We start from the raw sequence: 18,886 nt of genomic DNA, 5'->3' as shown, positions 1-18,886 counted from the left end.
GCAGTACACCAGTTAATCTCAGCCCAAACTTCTGGACCTTTGTGCATATGAAAAGAAATGAGGGAGTACCCACAAGATAGACATTAGCACACTAAAATTCCACTTCTGAGATATCTGTATGGTGAAGTCTGCCATTTATTGACAGAAGAGACACATATGAAATCATGCACCATGAATATAACAAAGCAGAATAAATCTTGAATGTGCTGGGCATGATCCTACCTTTCCTGTAGCCCCACCGGTTTCATTCTGAAAGGAGATGGACTGGCACACAGGGGAGGTTTTAGTTCAGGAACACATTGGCCTTGAGGGTCCACTACAACATTGACAACCTTTGGAGCCTGTTCAGGCTGGACCATGCTGTTGGTGATCTTAGACTGAGACGTCTGCAGGGGAAGGGGTGAGAGGTGGATCTCCTGCTTCTTTTCCTTCTCTTGTCTCAGTGACAACTGGATCTTCTCCTTTAATCTGTACAGAACCTATGGAAATAGAGGAAAGCCCAATCTCAATTCCCTGGTAAACAAGGCAAGGAAAGTATCACAAATGCTGGATAAGATTGCTATATGTGCCTTTCATTCCTAGAAGGTAAGCCACAAGTTGTGTTACATGGCGTTTCCCACAATAGGATAAATATTTCCATTACATAAACCACAGTGTGTACACGTGGGTGGCAGGGATGTTAACAGTTCTCATTGTGAGCCAGTAATTATTTGTAATACCAGCAGCTGTATTATTAAAGGGGCAAATAACATAGAATGTAAAGTAGTTACAAAAGACACTGTGGAGAAGGAAATACTGATAACTAGAGTAATTGTGGAAAAATTTGTAAGAATTTTAACACAAAATAAAATAGATGCTCATGATATATCCAGGTACATGTCTCTAATTATAGCAGCCTCAATTTGTTTCAGAACACATGTTCTTAAAAGCTCTTAATCATTTTGCATGGAACTGATGGCTAAACAGAGCAACTTTACCAGGCCACTTTTGTAATGGTAGGCTGCTACTACTCTGAAATACTGCTCAGGATAAAGATATCCCTCAGTTTCCTCAGAGAAACATAACCTGTTCTGGAATAAAGCTGAAGTGACACGTGAAGCTATTTAAGCACCTGTTCAGAAAAGTGTGTTTTATAATTACCACAGATATTGACATCTGAACATACTTTAATGCCAGGATTCTCTGTTCACCTATTGCATATCATCACAGATGTCAGATATCTGCAGCAAAAGCTTTTCAGAAGTTGTACTGAACCTCTTCCACCAAACTCCACACTAACGTTGCTGTATGCTGGCTTGGTGAGGTCTGGTGGGTAGCATGCACTCAGTAATGTCACTCCAGAGGAGCTCGTGTTATGCCTGTTTAACACATCTTATCCCTCTTGAGAGGAATGCAAAAAATGATTTTTGAGCCATTCTTGTGCCATTTTCAAAATATGCCATACAACCTATGAAACGTATGAGAATTACTACTGTAAGTATCGTGTGTGGAGGTGGGTGAGAGGCACCTACACAACTTTTTGAAGGTGTCTGAAGATACCCTTATACCTTCTACTCTACTTTATCTGTTGCTGTAAAGCAATTGAATTGAATCCTGGTTTGCAAAGCCACAAAGACAAAGACATTTTTCTGCTGCAAGTCAAAAGCTCTTTGACAACTGTAGCCCCGCTAGCACTGTATAAAGATCTATCACTCCATAGCTTTCCAGTGAAGATTGGATATATCTGATGGGTTTGTTTTTTCAAGGATTAGCATTAGAGGTTTAGCTGGGAACTGACCTAATGTCATTAGCAGTACACTCATTAAACAAGACTTAGGTACGTAAACCATCTGTTCATTCAGAAGAGTTTAGAATTAAATTGCATGGATAAGACAAGCTGCTCTTTGCCATTATTTTGCAGAAAAAACAGCCCTACTGTGAAGCAAGGACACAGGTATCAGTAAAGATAAAACAAGGGCTTGAAATACTTTAACCCTATTTTCCTCCGGTGATTGCATTGGTCTCATTTGTTCCTGGTAACCCATAGATATACAGCTCAGACATTCATGGTCAAGACAATGTTAACCATACCTTCTTGTCACTGATAAATTTTCACATAGTTTTGTCCCTTGGAGACCCAGGGAATTATGGTTTTGACTTCCAAAAACCTGGATGAGAATTATTTCATATCCTTTTTAACTATTATTAGACCCTAGCTAAAAAGATAGCCTGCCACCAGCAGAAGTTGAAAAAAAGCTGGAGGACCCCAGCTGATCTCAGAGCTAACACACTTCCCTCAGAAAGTGTGGTCAGGGCCATCATGTTTTTAACGAATTCCAGGTGAAAATCAAACGGAAGTGGCCAAGAAAACAGTGATCAACCAAACACCAAGTCCTGTAAAGGGAACAACTTAGTTGTACCTGTATTTCAAATTAGTTTAAATATATTTGTCAGTATGGATGGAAACATGTGTGAAGCCCCTAAATTGGGAAAACTGATGTTTTACTGATACCCCAGAAGAGTGTGAGGCTAATCAGGTGGCATGGAGCAATTGAACAACATGAAGTACTCTCTTTCAGGACACACAAGGTGGGTCACCTGTAATTTTTTCATGTATTAAGCCTAGGGTTCAAAGCCACAGTCCAAAAGGAAAATAACTTTTCTTTCTGCTTCCTCTTTGACTCAGCTTCTATGGAAGAATGACAGGGTGCTGACAGCATGACATTCACTCTTTATATCACCACTCAGATTTCTGCAAAGGAAAGCTGACATGCTATGCCCTATCTTGGCCAGTACCTCCTACCTACCCATTCAAAATCCCAGTGGAAACTGCTTTTATTCATCTTTGGAGATCAACAGGAAGTCCCGACGAGATAACTATGTCTCCAGAAAGAAGATCTTGGCAATATTTTTGTGGAGCCTTATCCGCCTAGAGATATTTGGGGCACCCAGGACTATATAGTAAAATCTCCCAGAAACCACGGAAATTAAGACAGTTCACTTCAATTAAAACATTCTCTCTAACAAGTACTTATCAACATGTGTGTGAGGCTGTGTGTGTATCTCTGCATGAGCAGAGCTATTGTGCATGTGTATACACGAGAAAAAAATTGGCTAAAAAATTTCCCTCAAACCCTGAGGAAGGGATGAAAGAACAAAAATGTGACAGATATTAGTTGTGTTGTTTGAGGCATTACTGGGAGGCATTTGGATACCACGATTTGAACACAATAAAAAGCTTTATAGAAGCAGAATAAATGAATCCAGACAATCTAGGACTAGTTTACAGACAAACCCCCTAATTTCAAGTTGGCTTAAACAGTATTGAAAAATGATAAAAATATGTACCATTAATTTTGATTTAAATCTTTAAACTGGCAAAAGCTGAAGATGATAGGCTGATATTAGTTATATATATGCTATAATCAAAGTGATTTCAGAAGTCCTGCACCACTTTATGAATCCTGAAACTTGTAAATTTAAGAACAAGAGGTAGGTCATGTGAAAATTTTACGCTGGAATGTATTTTTTTGTTATTCGGTATCCTTCTTTTTAAAGAAATTCCAAAATACAATCATAAGGCTGAAAAAAATATTTATAATTTAAGTAACAATCTCCCCAAAACATCAGATAACTGTTCATAACTCATAAAACACCAGAGACAGTAGTAAAAATTTAGAACCTCACCATTTGTTGACAAGGCAAAGTTCATGGAATCATAGATTCATAGGATAGTTTGGGATGGAAGGGACATTTAAATATCACCCAGTCCAATCCCCCTGCCATAAGCAGGGACATCTTTTACAGGCTAAGTTTCTCAAAGTTCATGTCTTTCATTACTTTAAATGAAAAAAAAAAAAATCCTACTTTGCTGATTTATTTTTTTTTTAGTGGGAAAAAGAAAAACATTTAGAAAACTCTCTTATCACAAGTAGCTACAAATATTTCATAATCTGAAGGTGATACTTCCAGGCTACTCAACAGATACTTATAGGTACATATATATATTTTAAAAATGGATATGAAAACGTGCTCATTCATTAAAACAGGCCATATTAGTAAGAAATATATTAGCAAATAATTTAACCCCCTGTCAAATATTGTATTTTGTAAATTTGGTGATGGCTCAGTTATTTATCTATGTAACATAAAAAAAATAGACCTGTTTTACACAAAGGAGTGCTAAAAATATTTATTATTACTTAGAACTTCGCTTGGCAAACTTTATAAATGATGTATGATATTCCCAGTGGAAGTGAGCCCATGGTCAGCCCACGATGAGGGTAACAATGAGCTGTGTGTTGGCTTCCACATATGATGAATTGCTCCTTGGATGCAAGGGGTTCCCATACCATGACAATGAGGACTAGCCGAGGAAATACATAAAACAACCTGAGAGGTACAATTTACAAGTCTGAATTTAGCTCATGTGCTGCCGTATTACACTGCTTAGTAATACTCTGCAGTGTAGATTTTTATGAGGAGAGGCCAGATATTTGTTAAATTTCAGCCAAGCATTAAGAAGCCTAAAAGCCGGTAATGCCCAGTGAGCTCTCAGCACAGGGAAGAATCATGATTTGTAAAACCCAGTTAAGAGACAAGGCTGCACATTTTACAATTTCTGTAGAAATTGCACAGAACAAAGCAATAACACTGACAATTCAGCTGCCTTGCACTGAGCACTGTTGATCATCCTAATCATCGCTTAAAATACTTCCTACTCCACACTTTAAAGGACACTTCCAAGTCATCTAAGATGTTGGCTAAACTTTCTGCTTTTGGACACTCTAAAATACAAATGGACAACCTATGGACAACAGGTGCCTACCCTGTGACTTTAAAAAAGAGGCCGCATTTTGGTCATCTTCTATGGTTCCTACAGCCAAAGTTACTTTGGCTGAGCCCTAATGCCTTATGGTAAAGCTGAATGGTCTCATAGACTGCAATGGCTGAATTTGAAATACTGAATTCCTACTTCTCAAAAATCTGCTACTCTGACACACATAAAGTGGGATGAAAACCAATGTGAGCTCTTTGTTAGCCTTACAGATTGCACATACTCCATGTATCAGCAGGTCCTGGCAAAATCTGAGACAGTGTCCATTTACACAGTCTAAACAGTAGCACACATAAAGATACAGGTTGGACCTGGAAGGGGACAGAAAGAGGGGTGCCTGCAGAAAAGACCACAGCATCGTAGTAAATCCATCTGGAAGGGAGTTCAATGAGTCTACTAGTATCTACCTTTGCCCTAACTCCAGACCAGCTGCACCCGACTATTCCTGACAGATGCTTGTCTAAAACCTTAATGGGTGAAAATTCCTGACCTTCCCCAAACAATGCACTCCAGGGTTTAGTGACCCATGTGACAACAAAGTTATTTTAAATGAGTCAGCCAAATCACCCCTTCAAAAAACTTGCTTTTTTTCCAGTCCCCAGTGGAGAAATTAGTATCTTCTTCCTTATCACAGCCTTTGAAAGCTTTCCATGTTTGAGAACTATCATGTTTCTCCTTGCTCTTCTTTTCTCTGTCATAAACAAACCAAATAATTTCATGCCTTATGTATCTCTGATCACCTTGTATCTCCTCTCTACTATAATTGCCTGACATTTTTCACCAGTGTGGTACCCGAAAGAGACCACAGAAAATGAGTAAGACAAAATACCATAGCCAAATTATTATCAGAGAAAAGTTGAATGCAGATCTTAGAAATCATATCCTCATTCATACATCCCAGTGCAAGAATTGTATTTTTTGCAACAACGTGATGTTACTCAATCACTTCAGTGTGTGCGCTGTGGTGCTGCTGGAACCTTTCCTACAGAACGGGTGCTTTGACACATTTTTCCTACATTGTATTGATGCACATGATCAGAGCTCTTGTCCCTGCCGAGCAGCATTCCTGTTACTTCCTATCTTTTCTCCAGCACCTTAATAATATTTTAAGTTCTGATACTGTCCTCCACAATGCTTACAATTCCCAACACCGTCTATGCATTCCAAATAATTAATGAAAATAACGTGTAGTACCAGGACAAGGGCAGCATTTTCTATATCCTTCCAGTTAAACAGTCAGTAGTGACCAAAATATCTGCTTCTCCAAAGTAAAATTTTGATTAAAAGTTAGCACTTCTAGAGTTACTCTCCTAATTTTGAGTGAGATGGCATGGAGAAATGGAGATGACTAGGAAGTAGAAATTACATAAAGCAACAATTTTTGTGAGAAAGTAAGTGCTTTTCAAATCTCAGAGAGACATTAAAAGCTTGCATAAGATTTTGTTATAAATGTGATCATTTATTAATATCTTCAGTTTAAACATTCTTTCCATTTTAAGGTTTTAAGTGGGAAATCCATCTAGGTTAAAGAAAATTAAATGTGTTTGAAAGCAATATATCTCAAAAGACTCCAAGATACTACGTGTTCATAAATGCTGAGAATTGTCACAGAATTCAGTAAACCCTTATATTTATGCACCACAGAATATACAGTTAGGAGAAGGAAAACATGTGAGATACAAAATTGGAAAAAATGCAAAAATTACTCTATGAAAGTCAGTGGTGGTGTCCTGTTGTTCATCTTTTGTGTGACCCTTGTCCATCTCATATTCAGTGTTTAGGAAGCATGTCTAATGCCCAGAGACCTGGCCACTAAACTCATATAATGTGAATGGCAAAGTTGTTCAAAAATAAGATCACTCCTTCATGTACCTACTACTCAGTTTAAAATTTGTATATTCAATACACGAATACCAACATACACTCTAACAACTGTGCATTGACAATATTGTATCAATGTGGTGATGTTTTTACTATCCAATAAAACTGAAATACAGGCAGCTAACATACTTCAGGGATCCTGGGACCTTAGTAAGAAGGTTGAGAAGTCACTGCTCATGACACCACACAGTTACTTTGAAGATTTAAGAGCCCATTATTTATTTCTGCAGCTTCCTTCTAGTTACATTTTTCAATTGGACTCAAAATATATCAAGAAATGTGGTTCTTCAAACTTTGGCTTCACAGCATTATGAGAGTGACCAACTCCTACCTTGCAGCTGAGTTTTTAATAGCTTTGAGAAATCACCTCTCATGTAAAGAATATGTGACTCTATCCTTCAGACTGAGAAAAGCATGAAGTAAAGAACAGCAAAAAAAGGTAAAAAGGAAACTTACCATTAAACAAGTTACTAGAATGACAAAGATGCTGAGAAATATGACAACTGCATAAAATCCTTCTTTGCTCCAGATTTTGTCTGCTTCACGCTGGCCTTGCAAAACATTTTTCTTTTTAAGCAATAAAACAGAAAGAGGAAGAGAAAGAAAGTTACACAGTAGCGTGCGCAGATTAAATAGCTCTTGTCAGGCATTAATCACCCTCCTCAGCTTTGTCACCGTTCACATGCCACAGTACATGGCACTCACTTGGAAGGCTGCTGCTTGCACACCCGCCTCGGCCACACACCCCGCCTGCACTCTGCGTGTCCGTGTGCGAGCCACCCAGGGGTCCTCACGCCACGCGACGTGATCCAGGACCTTCTCCGCGGCTGCCGAGAGAATCCTCCACCAGAAGACATGGGCTGGTGGACGGAGAGCAAACGAGACCCGCAGCCTTTCCTGGAAACTACCTGCGGGAACCGCTGGCCCTGCCTCTTTCTCCCCACGGCTGATCTCTGGCCCCCGCACCCACGCGCCAGCCTCGGGACTGTTTACACTTGACACAGGAGCAAAGAGCAGGTGACTTGCCGGGTTGCCTTCGTGAGCCAGGAAGCCCTGACACATTTAGAGTACACGCACGCATACACGTGCATATGTAAAAAATTCTGATTATGCAGAAAGTAATCTCGTTATCTGTCTATCTATAATTCTGATTATGCTTAAAGTAATCTCATTATCTTTAGGTTCCTGCTGATAGTACGTTTCTAAAACAGCTGTGCACACTAAATTTTCCAGAACTCCTGGGGAACTCCTGGGGATTATGAAATAATAATAATTGTAAAAGCATTTATTTTTTTCTTTATTGCAGTGTGGGGACTTGGTTGGGCTATTAAATTACTAGAATTTCACTGTTTCCAAATAGAGGTTTGGTAGGAGAAACAGGGTACATGTACCCTCAGTCTAACTGCAATATATTATTTAGAATAAAGTATGTCATCTGTGTTTCCATGACCATGGGTCGGTAGACATTGCTCTCCCAGTTTTCAGCTACTTGCTTTTCTTATCTCTTAATCATGTATTTTGAGTACAGTTCTCAGACTGACTAAAAAATACTTTCTTAAATTCTGGTTTCTGCTGTAAATGTTCAAGGTCTTAGCGTCTTCCATTCACTGAAATTCCCTAATGGCTTTAACTAAACTTCCTGTTTAACTAGTGAGTTCTCTTCCCATCTCAAGGTGGCCTTTTTTCCTCTCTGGGGACATTGTGTAAGAGGACTGGGAGTTATCCACAGAGGAAAGGGTTCCTCTGTTTAAAGATGAGTGGCTGCTTACAGGACCTGTGCAACTGCAGGGGACCCTCTTGTACTTTACACGGGTACTTCATGCCCCTAAGTCTGCTCAGCCACCGATGAGCCTGTTCTTTTGAACAGTTAGTATATCAAGCAAACTCCCTGTGTCCATCAGCCTTCCAAACATAGAAAGTTCTGATAAAGTTGAATTCATGTGGAAAGGTTTGCTGAGGAGGAGATCATGGCTTGGGGAAGAGAGGACAAGCTGGCAAAAAGGTTTGTGCCCTGCTTGCTTTGAAAGGGGCCAGGACAACACAGATTAAAGTCAGTGCAGATGCAAAACAATTCACAGATCATACTGCCACAAAATGCAAATATTTAGAGACGTAGTTGGTAGTATGGTTAATTTACAGAGACTTGATTGCTAAAAAAAATGCATGTGTGTAGCTGTGAGTTGACTGCTTTAGAACTGAAAGCATGATAAAGAAGAGTTTTCCTTGGAAGTCATAGCCCTAGGGACCAGAATGGAGATCCTTCACCCCCTTCTGCTAAGCTACAGAAACAGACCTTGTAAAATTCACGTATCTGTATGTGTGTGTGTGTGTGTGTGTGTGTGTGTAATCACAGAGTGTTTCATCATGATCTGGGCTTAAAAGTATTCCAGGTATTGACAGTTTAACAAGGTTTGCAAGTGTCAGTCTGGTGTTTAGTGAGCAGCTTAAAAACCTGGGTTTTCAAAGATAAGCTGGAAATCCTGCCAAATATTGCTGCAAAAGTTGTTCCTAGACATATTCAAACAGTGTTGACACTCTAACGGGGTGCAGCTCTCCGTGCAATCTGCCACCTCAGCACAGCAAGGTTATTCTGCTGTGCTCATGGCACAGGACTTGGGTCCCAATAGTGGCTCAGAGCCCAAACCAGCAGCTGCTCCACACTCGGGACTGCTTCTCTTGGGCTCCATGGGAATCCCACGGCGACAGCAGCAGCAGCAGCTCTGGCCCATTAGCCAGAAGCTAAGTGTTTGACTGTGGGTGGGTTACCTGATGGCTTTCTGGTGTTCCTGGCTTCTCAGGAGGAAATCTAGATAAAAAGCAGGACCTGAAGGGGAATTGGCCATGCTGACCTTTTGTAAGTTAATAAATGGAGTGGGTTTTTTTGTATTTCTTCACTGAAATTAAAATTACACTAAGAAGTAAATGAAGAACTAACAGGATTTTTGATTCAATGGGTGAGAGACTTAAATTAACTATAATTCATTAGTGTCACAAAATTTTTTAAATATTTTATAATATACTTTGTATACATAACTGAGTCTAAGACAATTAATCTCTATGATATCTGTCTAATGGTATGTATGTTCAGGATGTGTCTTTTCCTGATTTGTCCTTCTAAAAATCAAGTTCAAAGAACATTATCAAATGCTGTAAACAGGATTAAAAAATGTATGCCACAACTTAAACATATCTGACACACCATTCTGAAACACTTTAGTGGTTCCTTCACCTAACCAAGGGAATCTCTCTCCCCGATCTAACTGCAGGACAGCAGAATGATTGCTTAAGCTGCTCCCTAATGACAGAAGAGGCTGTGTCCTACAAGTAACTGAGTCATCTTAAGCCCATGATAAGGCACTGCTTTCTGAAACGTCAGTGCTGCTCAGTCAGAACTTTGTTCCTTGGTCTGGGAGAACTGATAAGAGGGATAGCAACTGCCACGCTCACTACAAATTGTTGACACCCAGGAAACAAACTCACAGGATGGCCAAATACTAGGGAAAAAGCAAAGAAAGAGAGGACTTCTGTCCATGACCACAGGTGATGAGCCTCCCTCATGGATATGTGCTGTGCCTCAGCTGACTGATGTTACTCTACATTTCTCTCACTCAGTTGGGAACCTTTTCCTGCCTGAGAAGCCACTAAGTCTTTTCAATAGGTTTTGAGGAGCGAGAATGTACCACTGCTGTCAGAGGGAAGGAAGATAAATTTAGACTAAACTGCAAAAAGCCACAGCTGGTGAAGGTGGGGAATACCAGAGCAGGTGGGGTGGCAGGGGAGTTCCAGCAGCCCAGGCACCACCAGCTCCCAGAGCAGTTCTTGCTACAGGGAGGAAGGTTCATTATCATCAAGAGCATCATCCCCCAGTGTTTGACTCCATTCCTAAGGAGCAACCACAGTCAGGTGAGACATTCAGGCAGAATTAGCCAGGTTAATTTAAACAGTTTCAATTCAGCGTAATTCAAGGTGGGGAAGAATCAATGTATTCTTAACAATCCCATGCTATCGCTAATCTTACTGAAGAGTGCCTGCACAGGCATCTGCTCTGCTCTGAACTGGAACAAATTTGTTTAGAAAAAATATTTTTTATAAACTTTTTTTTTTAAAAAAAAAAGACATTAAAAATCCACTCTGGCCTTTCTGGTTGTACTATGGAAAACTAGTGGATTATTTCTACAAACAAGTAGAATGAGCAGTCAACTTTTGATAGTAACAAGAGACACAATGACCTGAAGTAGTTCCTGTAAAATCTGTGACTGAAAGTTCCTGCCAAGGTATCAGGAGCTGCCAGGAAAGATAAGTCTTCACTGGAAAATAGGTGAATTTGCAAACTGGTTCAGTTAATTCCTTGGACTGAAACACTAATGAAAGCATGGCAAGCTGTAGTTCTGAGCTCAGAGGAAAGCTTACAGGGAGCTGGGGATCAAACTTAAAATCAAAAAGGGTTCACCGAAGTTCACACTGAGTTGCTTTGTTTTTTCTGCTATTTCAACTACGTGAGCTAAGGCAGGTCAGGAAAGTCTGCCAAGAAATCCCTTCCTCCCCCAGTAAAAACATGCAGGAACGTGGGTGACCTCTCAGACTCCCAGGACACTGGATAAGAGTCACTGAGCACCTCCCCATGAAAAAGCCTCCCCAGAGACTTAAACTTACACACACCTGCGATGGAGTGCTGTGATCCCATGTCAAAGCTGGCAGGGCTGCAGGGCTCCTGTCCCTGCTGCGGTGCTCTGGGTGCACCCATGCGGGTGTAACACTACATCTGCCTTGCCTGATCACAGGAGCACGTCCTTGTGCTCTGCTTTGTTCCTGGGCTCCTCTGTGGGTCTAGGCTGTTGTAACTCTAAGCTACTGGTTTTGATCACTTGTCCTTACAATGACTTGCGGTTTCTGTATGCTTTAAGTGCATGATTGCTTCCTTTGATTTCTTCTCTAAGAAGTTAATATCACACGCTTCAAATGCAACCAACAGAAGCGCCGTGCAAGGAGGATGTAATGGTACATTTTGGGATTGCATAATTTTGGCATGAACTCTGGAAATTTCTCCTTCAGTGCCACATCTCCCAGCTGCCGGTTAGCTTATCTCTCAAAAGATAGTAACCCTTATTTTACTTACTGTCACTTTGATTATTTTTGTCATTCAAAACCACTTCAAATTCTCTTCTTCTCTACTAAGATCTGAAATCCAGTAGTATTTTCTTTTTTTTTTTTTCTCTGAGCATAATTTAAAGACATTAGGAAGTCAGGATTTCCACCCACAACATGGACTTTCTCAGTTATTGAATTTAGTCCCACCACCAAGCACCAATTCAGTAGCTTGTTCTGGGGAAGTTTGCTTCTGATCCCGATACACACCATAAAGCAGAACACAATCCTAAATCCCACTTCATACACAAACTTTAGACCATAATAAAAGAGCAAATGCTACAACTACAGTAGGCCATTGTAAGAGAAAGGACATATGGAAGGTATTGCTATTACCCTGGATCCCTGAATTGGGAACAACTCCATTAAATTAAGTTTTCACATTTCCACAGGTACATATCCCATTCTACACCATGCAGTAAAGGACTCTAGTGGTTCCTACAGCAAAGGCGTATTGGGAATCTGCTTTAAGCTACTAAAGAATAAAAAACTAAGATACAAATTTTGAGACATGCGATTTAATTGAAAATAGATCAATCAGTGGTTAATGCATCAGCAGATGTGAACTGGCAAATTATTACTGGAATGAATGGAAATGTAGTTCCAGTCACCTACATCCCCCGAGACTTCTGCTGTTTATGGTACTGCATGGTCTGAGACTTTAAGCACAGAGCTTCAGTTTTCCACTTGGGTCTTCCTACATAATCTTGGTAAAGTTTCTTAGCACAGGGTAATGTCCCCCATCATTAACATGTCCCCCTCTACAGATGAGGGTCTAGTTTAAGCTAATCCTTGTTAGAAAGAGTCAACCAAGAAATCTTGGGAGACGTATCTCGGAGATGGGATGAACTGCCTGCCGAACATATCTCTTTCTGTTTACTGTAGAGAGAGCCAGTAGACTTTCAAGCCTCAGGCAGCTCATACTGAAATAGGCAGCTAAAAAAGGGAACAAATTCCAGCCCTAACACTTCTGTGTCAGCCACCCACCTAGAAAGATGTGGGTAATTCTTCCTTTCTGCACAGATACACTCATAGTGCACATACAATACTGGTTGTGAAGCATTCAGACTTTTTGGTGGAAGTGTGTAATTTATTACCCCATGATTTAATTAGGATTGATATCTCAGGATTACACACAACGGGTAAAAATATGTGTCAAAGCTATTTAAAGATTTGTATAACTATATCTTCCTTCAAAGGTTTGCTTGTTTTGATTTTCTTTGCTGCTACATTGTTTGGCACAATTTGCTCTTAGAGCAAGTTGAGAGAAGAGTAAATAACTGGTTAGTAGCTCAGCAAGTAAAGATTATGTATTGTTGTTTTTTAGCTGGTGTTTTCTGTGAAGTCTTACACATGTAAACAGTTTATTGAGATGCAAAAGGAATACCTATTAGTGTAAAGCTCCATGAGATTTTTTTCAGGATCAGGGTGTTAGCTATATAATCTGCTAGCAACTGAAATATTAACATAATCTCATTTCTCCAACAGTATTAGAAGGAGTCAGTCTGCACAACTTTCATTCTAATAATTTTCTAAGTGACTTCATCTGGTTGTCTACATTTTTTTTCCAAGGAGAAAATTCAAATATCTGAGCACTCCAGATTATTGTAAATATCTAATGCAAGATGAGATCTTGAGTTCAGTGCTGTGTTTTTTTCCAGCATCTTTTCATAGATTGATGACATTTCTCCATTCATCTATTATTCATATATGTACTTGTCCCATGTCTACCTGAAGTGTTATTTGTTACTGAAGTACTTGGAACAGATAATTGCATCTCTCACAACTGTCAGACTCATATGCTTCAGTAACAAAGGAAATTCTGACCTAAAGGAAGCTTAGATCAGGTCACTGATGGGTGCTATAAAGACCTGATTTGATGTTTGGACAGCACCGCTTGCCCTCATTTTGTATTAGAACAGAAAAAAACTGAGAATCTTCTCACATTCATAGTGTCAGGTTGCTGTAGTAGACCATGTAAAATTCCATTAAACTGCCCTTGGTTTTATATTTCATTTTTTGTACCAAAGATATTTTCCAGATTCTTAAATAGAGTTATGATACTTAAAATGAGCAAAAGCATTTCTAATCAGTAGAAATACGGGTGAACATAACAGCCACTATTAACTCAGGAATGGCTCAAACATAAGTTTGGATGTGAAAAAAAAAAAACAGGAACTCTTTACTCATAGGGGGAAACACAGCTCATCAGAACCTCTCTTTTTTTCTCCACTTTTTCGGACATAGACATCTCCTCTGTCAATATGGAAGCTTCCACGGAAATGAGATTCTTGATAACGTGTTTGAAGTTATTTGGACCTCATACTGAATTCTGATGGTCTTTATATATATGTAGGGGATTCTAAGACACTAAATAAAACACAGTGTGATGTGACCATGTCCATGAGCTCAGTGATTTCCCTTCCTAAAGGCCTTCTCTTTTTTTTTTATTTGCTGTGCATAGCTCAAATGATCATTCCAGAATTAGATGTCCATCCCACTGGTAATGTCTGGGACACTGTGGAGATGGCAGTGCAGCCTCTGCTTTGAAATAGATTTTTTTTTTTTCCAAAAAATGAATGTAGTCATACAAATAATAGCTACAAGCTTTATTTCTGCCCTCTTTTTGGAGCAGATAAACGAAAGAAATCTCTCACTGCTCCTGAGAATAGAAAGAAGCATGGGTACGGCGTACAAATTCAGTTTTTCAAAATCATGTCTGACAAAAGTTACACAGGTAGTAATGATCACACCTGACATCGGCATTTCATTTGTCTCTCTACTGAAATTGTTACACCTGCCAACCCACAGTAATAGATGATATGTCCTTGGGCCCGCTTCCTTTAAGGCAACTGATACATGCTTAGAATCTAATCTCTGATTTCAGTGGTAGCCCAGCTGTGTGAGGAGGATCTAGATATTAAAGCTTAAATAGCCTAATGAGGTACTATTAAAGTAATTTAACAGGGCTAGCTATATAACTGCCTTATAGCAGTAATGCCATCTCAGCTTATACATTTCCTGCCTTGTCTTTGAGAACCTCAGTCTGAAAACTACCAGGGATGTAATAACTGCTTAATCTGTAACAAACTACAGATTAGAAAATTGATAACTGACCTCAGGGGAGACCTCTGTTATTCCAAACTGGGATAAACTCTGATGCAAAATGTTGATATTAAGGGAACGCAGTACTTCTTCAGATGGGAGTGCTTCAGAAATTCCTGGCTTTCTGTTCAGTGGGGACACAAACAATTCCACACAGTTCCTCTTCCCCTAGGAAAACAAAAAAAAATGCAGAATCATAGGAAGGGTCTGAGATTAGATAGTATCTGCTGTCTATAGACTGTAACTATAATTTTAAAAACAAAAGCATGGAATATAAAGGCTGCAACCTGCTCTGTGAGGGGGGTATACCTGTTGCTTGACTCCTAAAATCCCAGCTAACTGTGCAAGAAAATGTAAATACTGTATGTGGGCAAGTGTGCTTGGTCTCATTCACTGTTGACAAGGTACTCTCTTCCTGAGTCTAGTACCATTAAACAAGACATGTCGATGTAACATGGGGAGGGAAGGAGCTATGGGATGAGGTCAAGGGCGAAGTGCCAGCAGGGATTTTAGAAGATAGTTTGTCTGATCTGAGCTGAAATGCAGCCCTGTTTTAGAAGGTGGTCCTTAAACAGGAATGCTTAGTATAATGCTGGGGTATTTTGGCACTCCTTTCTAATCCCATGGCAACACATTGCAGACACATACTACAATGAAGTATAAAGTCCTTTCGTTGATGGTAGTGCTACTCCTTAAAATGGCACAACAAAATGAAAGAACCAGAAAAATGTTGTTTACATTTAATGGGTAAATTGAGAATGCCTACCCTCCCCTCTATTAATTCCTGCCCTGGTGTCTTTGATGCAGTCCTGGTAGCCCAAGGCGTGCTGTATTAGAGATGTCAGTGATGCTCACTCTGCCACAAGGGAGCAAAAGGAGAGGCTGCCAGAGAGTTCCTTGGGGTTTGATAGACTTAGAACAGCACCTGAGACCAGTGCTTCAGACTTCAGAGTGCTGGTGTCCAAATGGGGTGTGGGAACCTGGGTTCCCCAAGGCTATGGCAAATTTCGCTGAGGCTGTAATGTAGAGTCCAGACCTTGGGGGTTCCACACACACAAGGTAAGCATGGAGCTACTACCTGCATCGCTGCCTGCACTGGCAAGAACCTCTCTGGTCTGGTTATTTGCTATTCATCATTATGGGTTGGGAGACATCAGTTCAAACCGAGATAAACCCGATTTCCCCCTCCTCCTTCCCCTCACCTTGAATGTGCATCATTATCTTTACTGAAGTGAAGAAAAAGACATCTTCTGCTATTCATGAAATATCTAGTTTTGCATTCAGAAGTAGGGCTGCACAGAATGGGATGCTTTCAAACATCTTTACCCTAAATCTGCACTCTGTGCTCTCACGTGTGCCGCTGGTCTTATCAAGCAGATACTCAATAAGATTGGTAAGGACACTGGCTGCTGGTGGGCCTGAAGAAGCTGATTTGAGGCTGGGGTCCTATTCAGTTTTTGACATGGGTAGGTGGCTGCTTCTGGATGTAGGTGGCAGGCACAAGGCAAAGCTCAGTGGGGACGCAGCATTCCCAGTGTTTCATGCCTACTCTGTCCAGGAGTTCCTGTGCCCATTAAAAGGCCTTTATGGAAAGAGGATTTACTGAAAAGGTTAAGGAGATACTGAAAATTCCCAGTTAATATTTCCTGGCACACTATGTGATGTTATATGTAAGAGGCTAGCAGGCCCTATGCTCTCCCTGTGACCAACCACATCTTGGCTGCTAGGCTCCTGACCACTTCTGAGAGGTGCTCACTTGCGAGGGAGTGAACTTACCTCACTTCAGTCATCTAAACTACCTCCAAAGTCATTGGCGAGAGACTGGCATCTCTAGAGAATGATTTAATCTGTCCTAAAATAATCAAGATCTCAATGACTCTTCTCCTCCAGTTACCCTTCTCTATATAGCTTTTATAGGGAGCCTAGATGAGTAGCTTAGACTAGGCTGAAGTAAGGTGAGATGAATTTTGATGTGCCCTGCTTGCTTGCCAGCACTCTGCACAGGTTAGAAAGTTGCAAACTGGGAATAATGTCTCCTAAAATATATTCTTCTTCCTTGCAAATTTTGACTCTGTGTGATTTTAGAGCAAATACGGCAAAAGTTTGCTTTCTTTCTTGTATCACTAAAATATTAACTTACAGCAGACTTTTACAGATGTTGAGAAGACTAATTAATAGTACTTATTGTATTCTCAGCTTATGCAGGTGCAAAATGACATTGCCTCTTTCCTTAGACCACAAATGAGAGGTGAAAGGGAAAAGCTATGGAGCCAGTAGGAAAATAAAAAGTATGTTTCTTCTGCTTAGTTACATAATTTCCACAGAGCATAGTAAGAAAGATACTAAAATTACTTAGTATGTTTAAATACACATCCCAAACTCTGGAACATTTCTTATTTAATTGTGCTTTTCTCTGAATATGACTTTCAACCTTTCATTCTGGTTAATGCAGGCAACAAAGAAGATTTATCATCACTTGTCATGAATGAGTGACATCCCTGGCGAACATGAAAAGGGCTACATTGCATTCCTATTGATCTTTTCTGCTGTACTTCTTGTGTGATCCTTTTTCACAGAGACATTATTTGAAAGAATTTTATAATCCTTTTTGATGTATACAATCCTGTCAAGCTATCAAGGCAGGAAATACTTTTATGCTGAACCTGTCAGTTTTCTTCCCTAATATCCAACCTGCATGTAGAATAAAATAAAATAACTCTTCCTCCTGCAACATGAATTGAATGCTAGCAATACACACATGACATTGGGTTTTTATGCTTCATGGAAAGATTATCACAAAAAGACAACAGTCTTAAGAATGTATGCTCTTGACAACACACAGAAAACCATACAATGACAATTGCTTTTAAAAAGTCTTTGTTGCTAGAAGCAAATTTGTCATCATCTTTTGCAAATATGATACTGTAGTCTACAACATAATTTCTGAACACAGATTATTATAGCTGAATAGCAAAACATGAATATTAATATTGTGAGAAGTCATTTAATTTACTAATGGAAAGTCTAAGGGTAAATTGTGAAGATGCCTTTGAAAGGCAGAATCACGTGTATTTTTTGAGTAATATTCAACCTTTGAGAAACAAAACATGAATAGGTATTTCTTAATGAATGTGATGTGGGACTGTACTGGAATGAAAACTACAGGATATGCTTATGCATAGGACACAAAAGAGATCTATCTGACTTAATTTTTCTCTAGACTGTAAATGAGAGTGGTTTACTTTCAAAAGAAAATTTAAATAATTTTGTAATGGAGATCCATTTTCCTGTACTGCAGTTAAAAAAAAAAAAAAAGATGGAAAAAAGTATTTTTCTATCCTACTTTATTGCACGTTTCCATAGTAAGAAGAAAATAAATTTAAGAGAATTCAAAACAACCAGGTACATTTTATTATACACAGCCCTTTGTACTTACAATGAGCCTGTTGATATGAACTTGCTGAGGTAACAGTCCCAGTGCTGCTGCCACTCCTTGGCGAAATATCCGAAGCAATGTGATATTCAGCTTGTTTACATCCATTTGCAGTGTCTGAAAAACAAAACCAGTTCAAACAAACTCCTTGCTCAACACGTTCTGTTCTCAAGATGACTGATTTCTGGGACTTTTCGTTAATTGTTTTTTTTTCCCCGAGAATGATAATCTGTGCAATCTACTTCTTACATCACAATAAAGATTAAGGAAAATATAAGCATCTTAAATGGTGCTCATTAGAAAAGTACCACCTTTCCTCAACTACATTCAAAACAGGTTCCAGAGCTTTTTGGCTGAATTCCTTGGACAAGTCACAGTATTCAAGACAACACAATTACTACATTAAAAATTAAAGTCAAGCATTGAACATCAATTCACCTTTAAAGAATGAGATGTTGGATTTACACAATGAAGATTTGCTTTGAATATTATTTTAGCATTTCTCC

The 18,886-nt window shown here is 39.5% G+C and overlaps 1 protein-coding gene across 5 annotated transcripts in view; it reads right to left on the bottom strand.

Annotated features, from left to right (window-relative positions):
- Nucleotides 1-18,886, bottom strand: part of PTPRR (protein tyrosine phosphatase receptor type R) — a 154,212-nt gene that overhangs the window by 58,396 nt on the left and 76,930 nt on the right. For 3 of the 5 annotated variants that reach the window (XM_032999847.2, XM_032999844.2, XM_032999845.2), the window contains 4 exons: nucleotides 18,384-18,497; nucleotides 14,960-15,115; nucleotides 7,154-7,264; nucleotides 223-479 (listed from right to left, as the gene is read on the bottom strand). In XM_032999847.2, the coding sequence (XP_032855738.2) occupies nucleotides 223-479; nucleotides 7,154-7,264; nucleotides 14,960-15,115; nucleotides 18,384-18,497 (638 nt within the window). Of the gene's footprint in view, nucleotides 1-222; nucleotides 480-7,153; nucleotides 7,265-7,402; nucleotides 8,786-14,959; nucleotides 15,116-18,383; nucleotides 18,498-18,886 lie in introns of those variants that run through there. The other 2 variants (XM_042792880.1, XM_032999843.2) reach the window with 2 other exon arrangements.

This window comes from Tyto alba, unplaced genomic scaffold (genome assembly GCF_018691265.1).
Source record: "Tyto alba isolate M040663 unplaced genomic scaffold, T.alba_DEE_v4.0 Super-Scaffold_2, whole genome shotgun sequence".
NCBI classification, from domain to species: Eukaryota; Metazoa; Chordata; class Aves; order Strigiformes; family Tytonidae; genus Tyto; species Tyto alba.
This window is presented reverse-complemented; position numbering and strand designations above follow the sequence as displayed.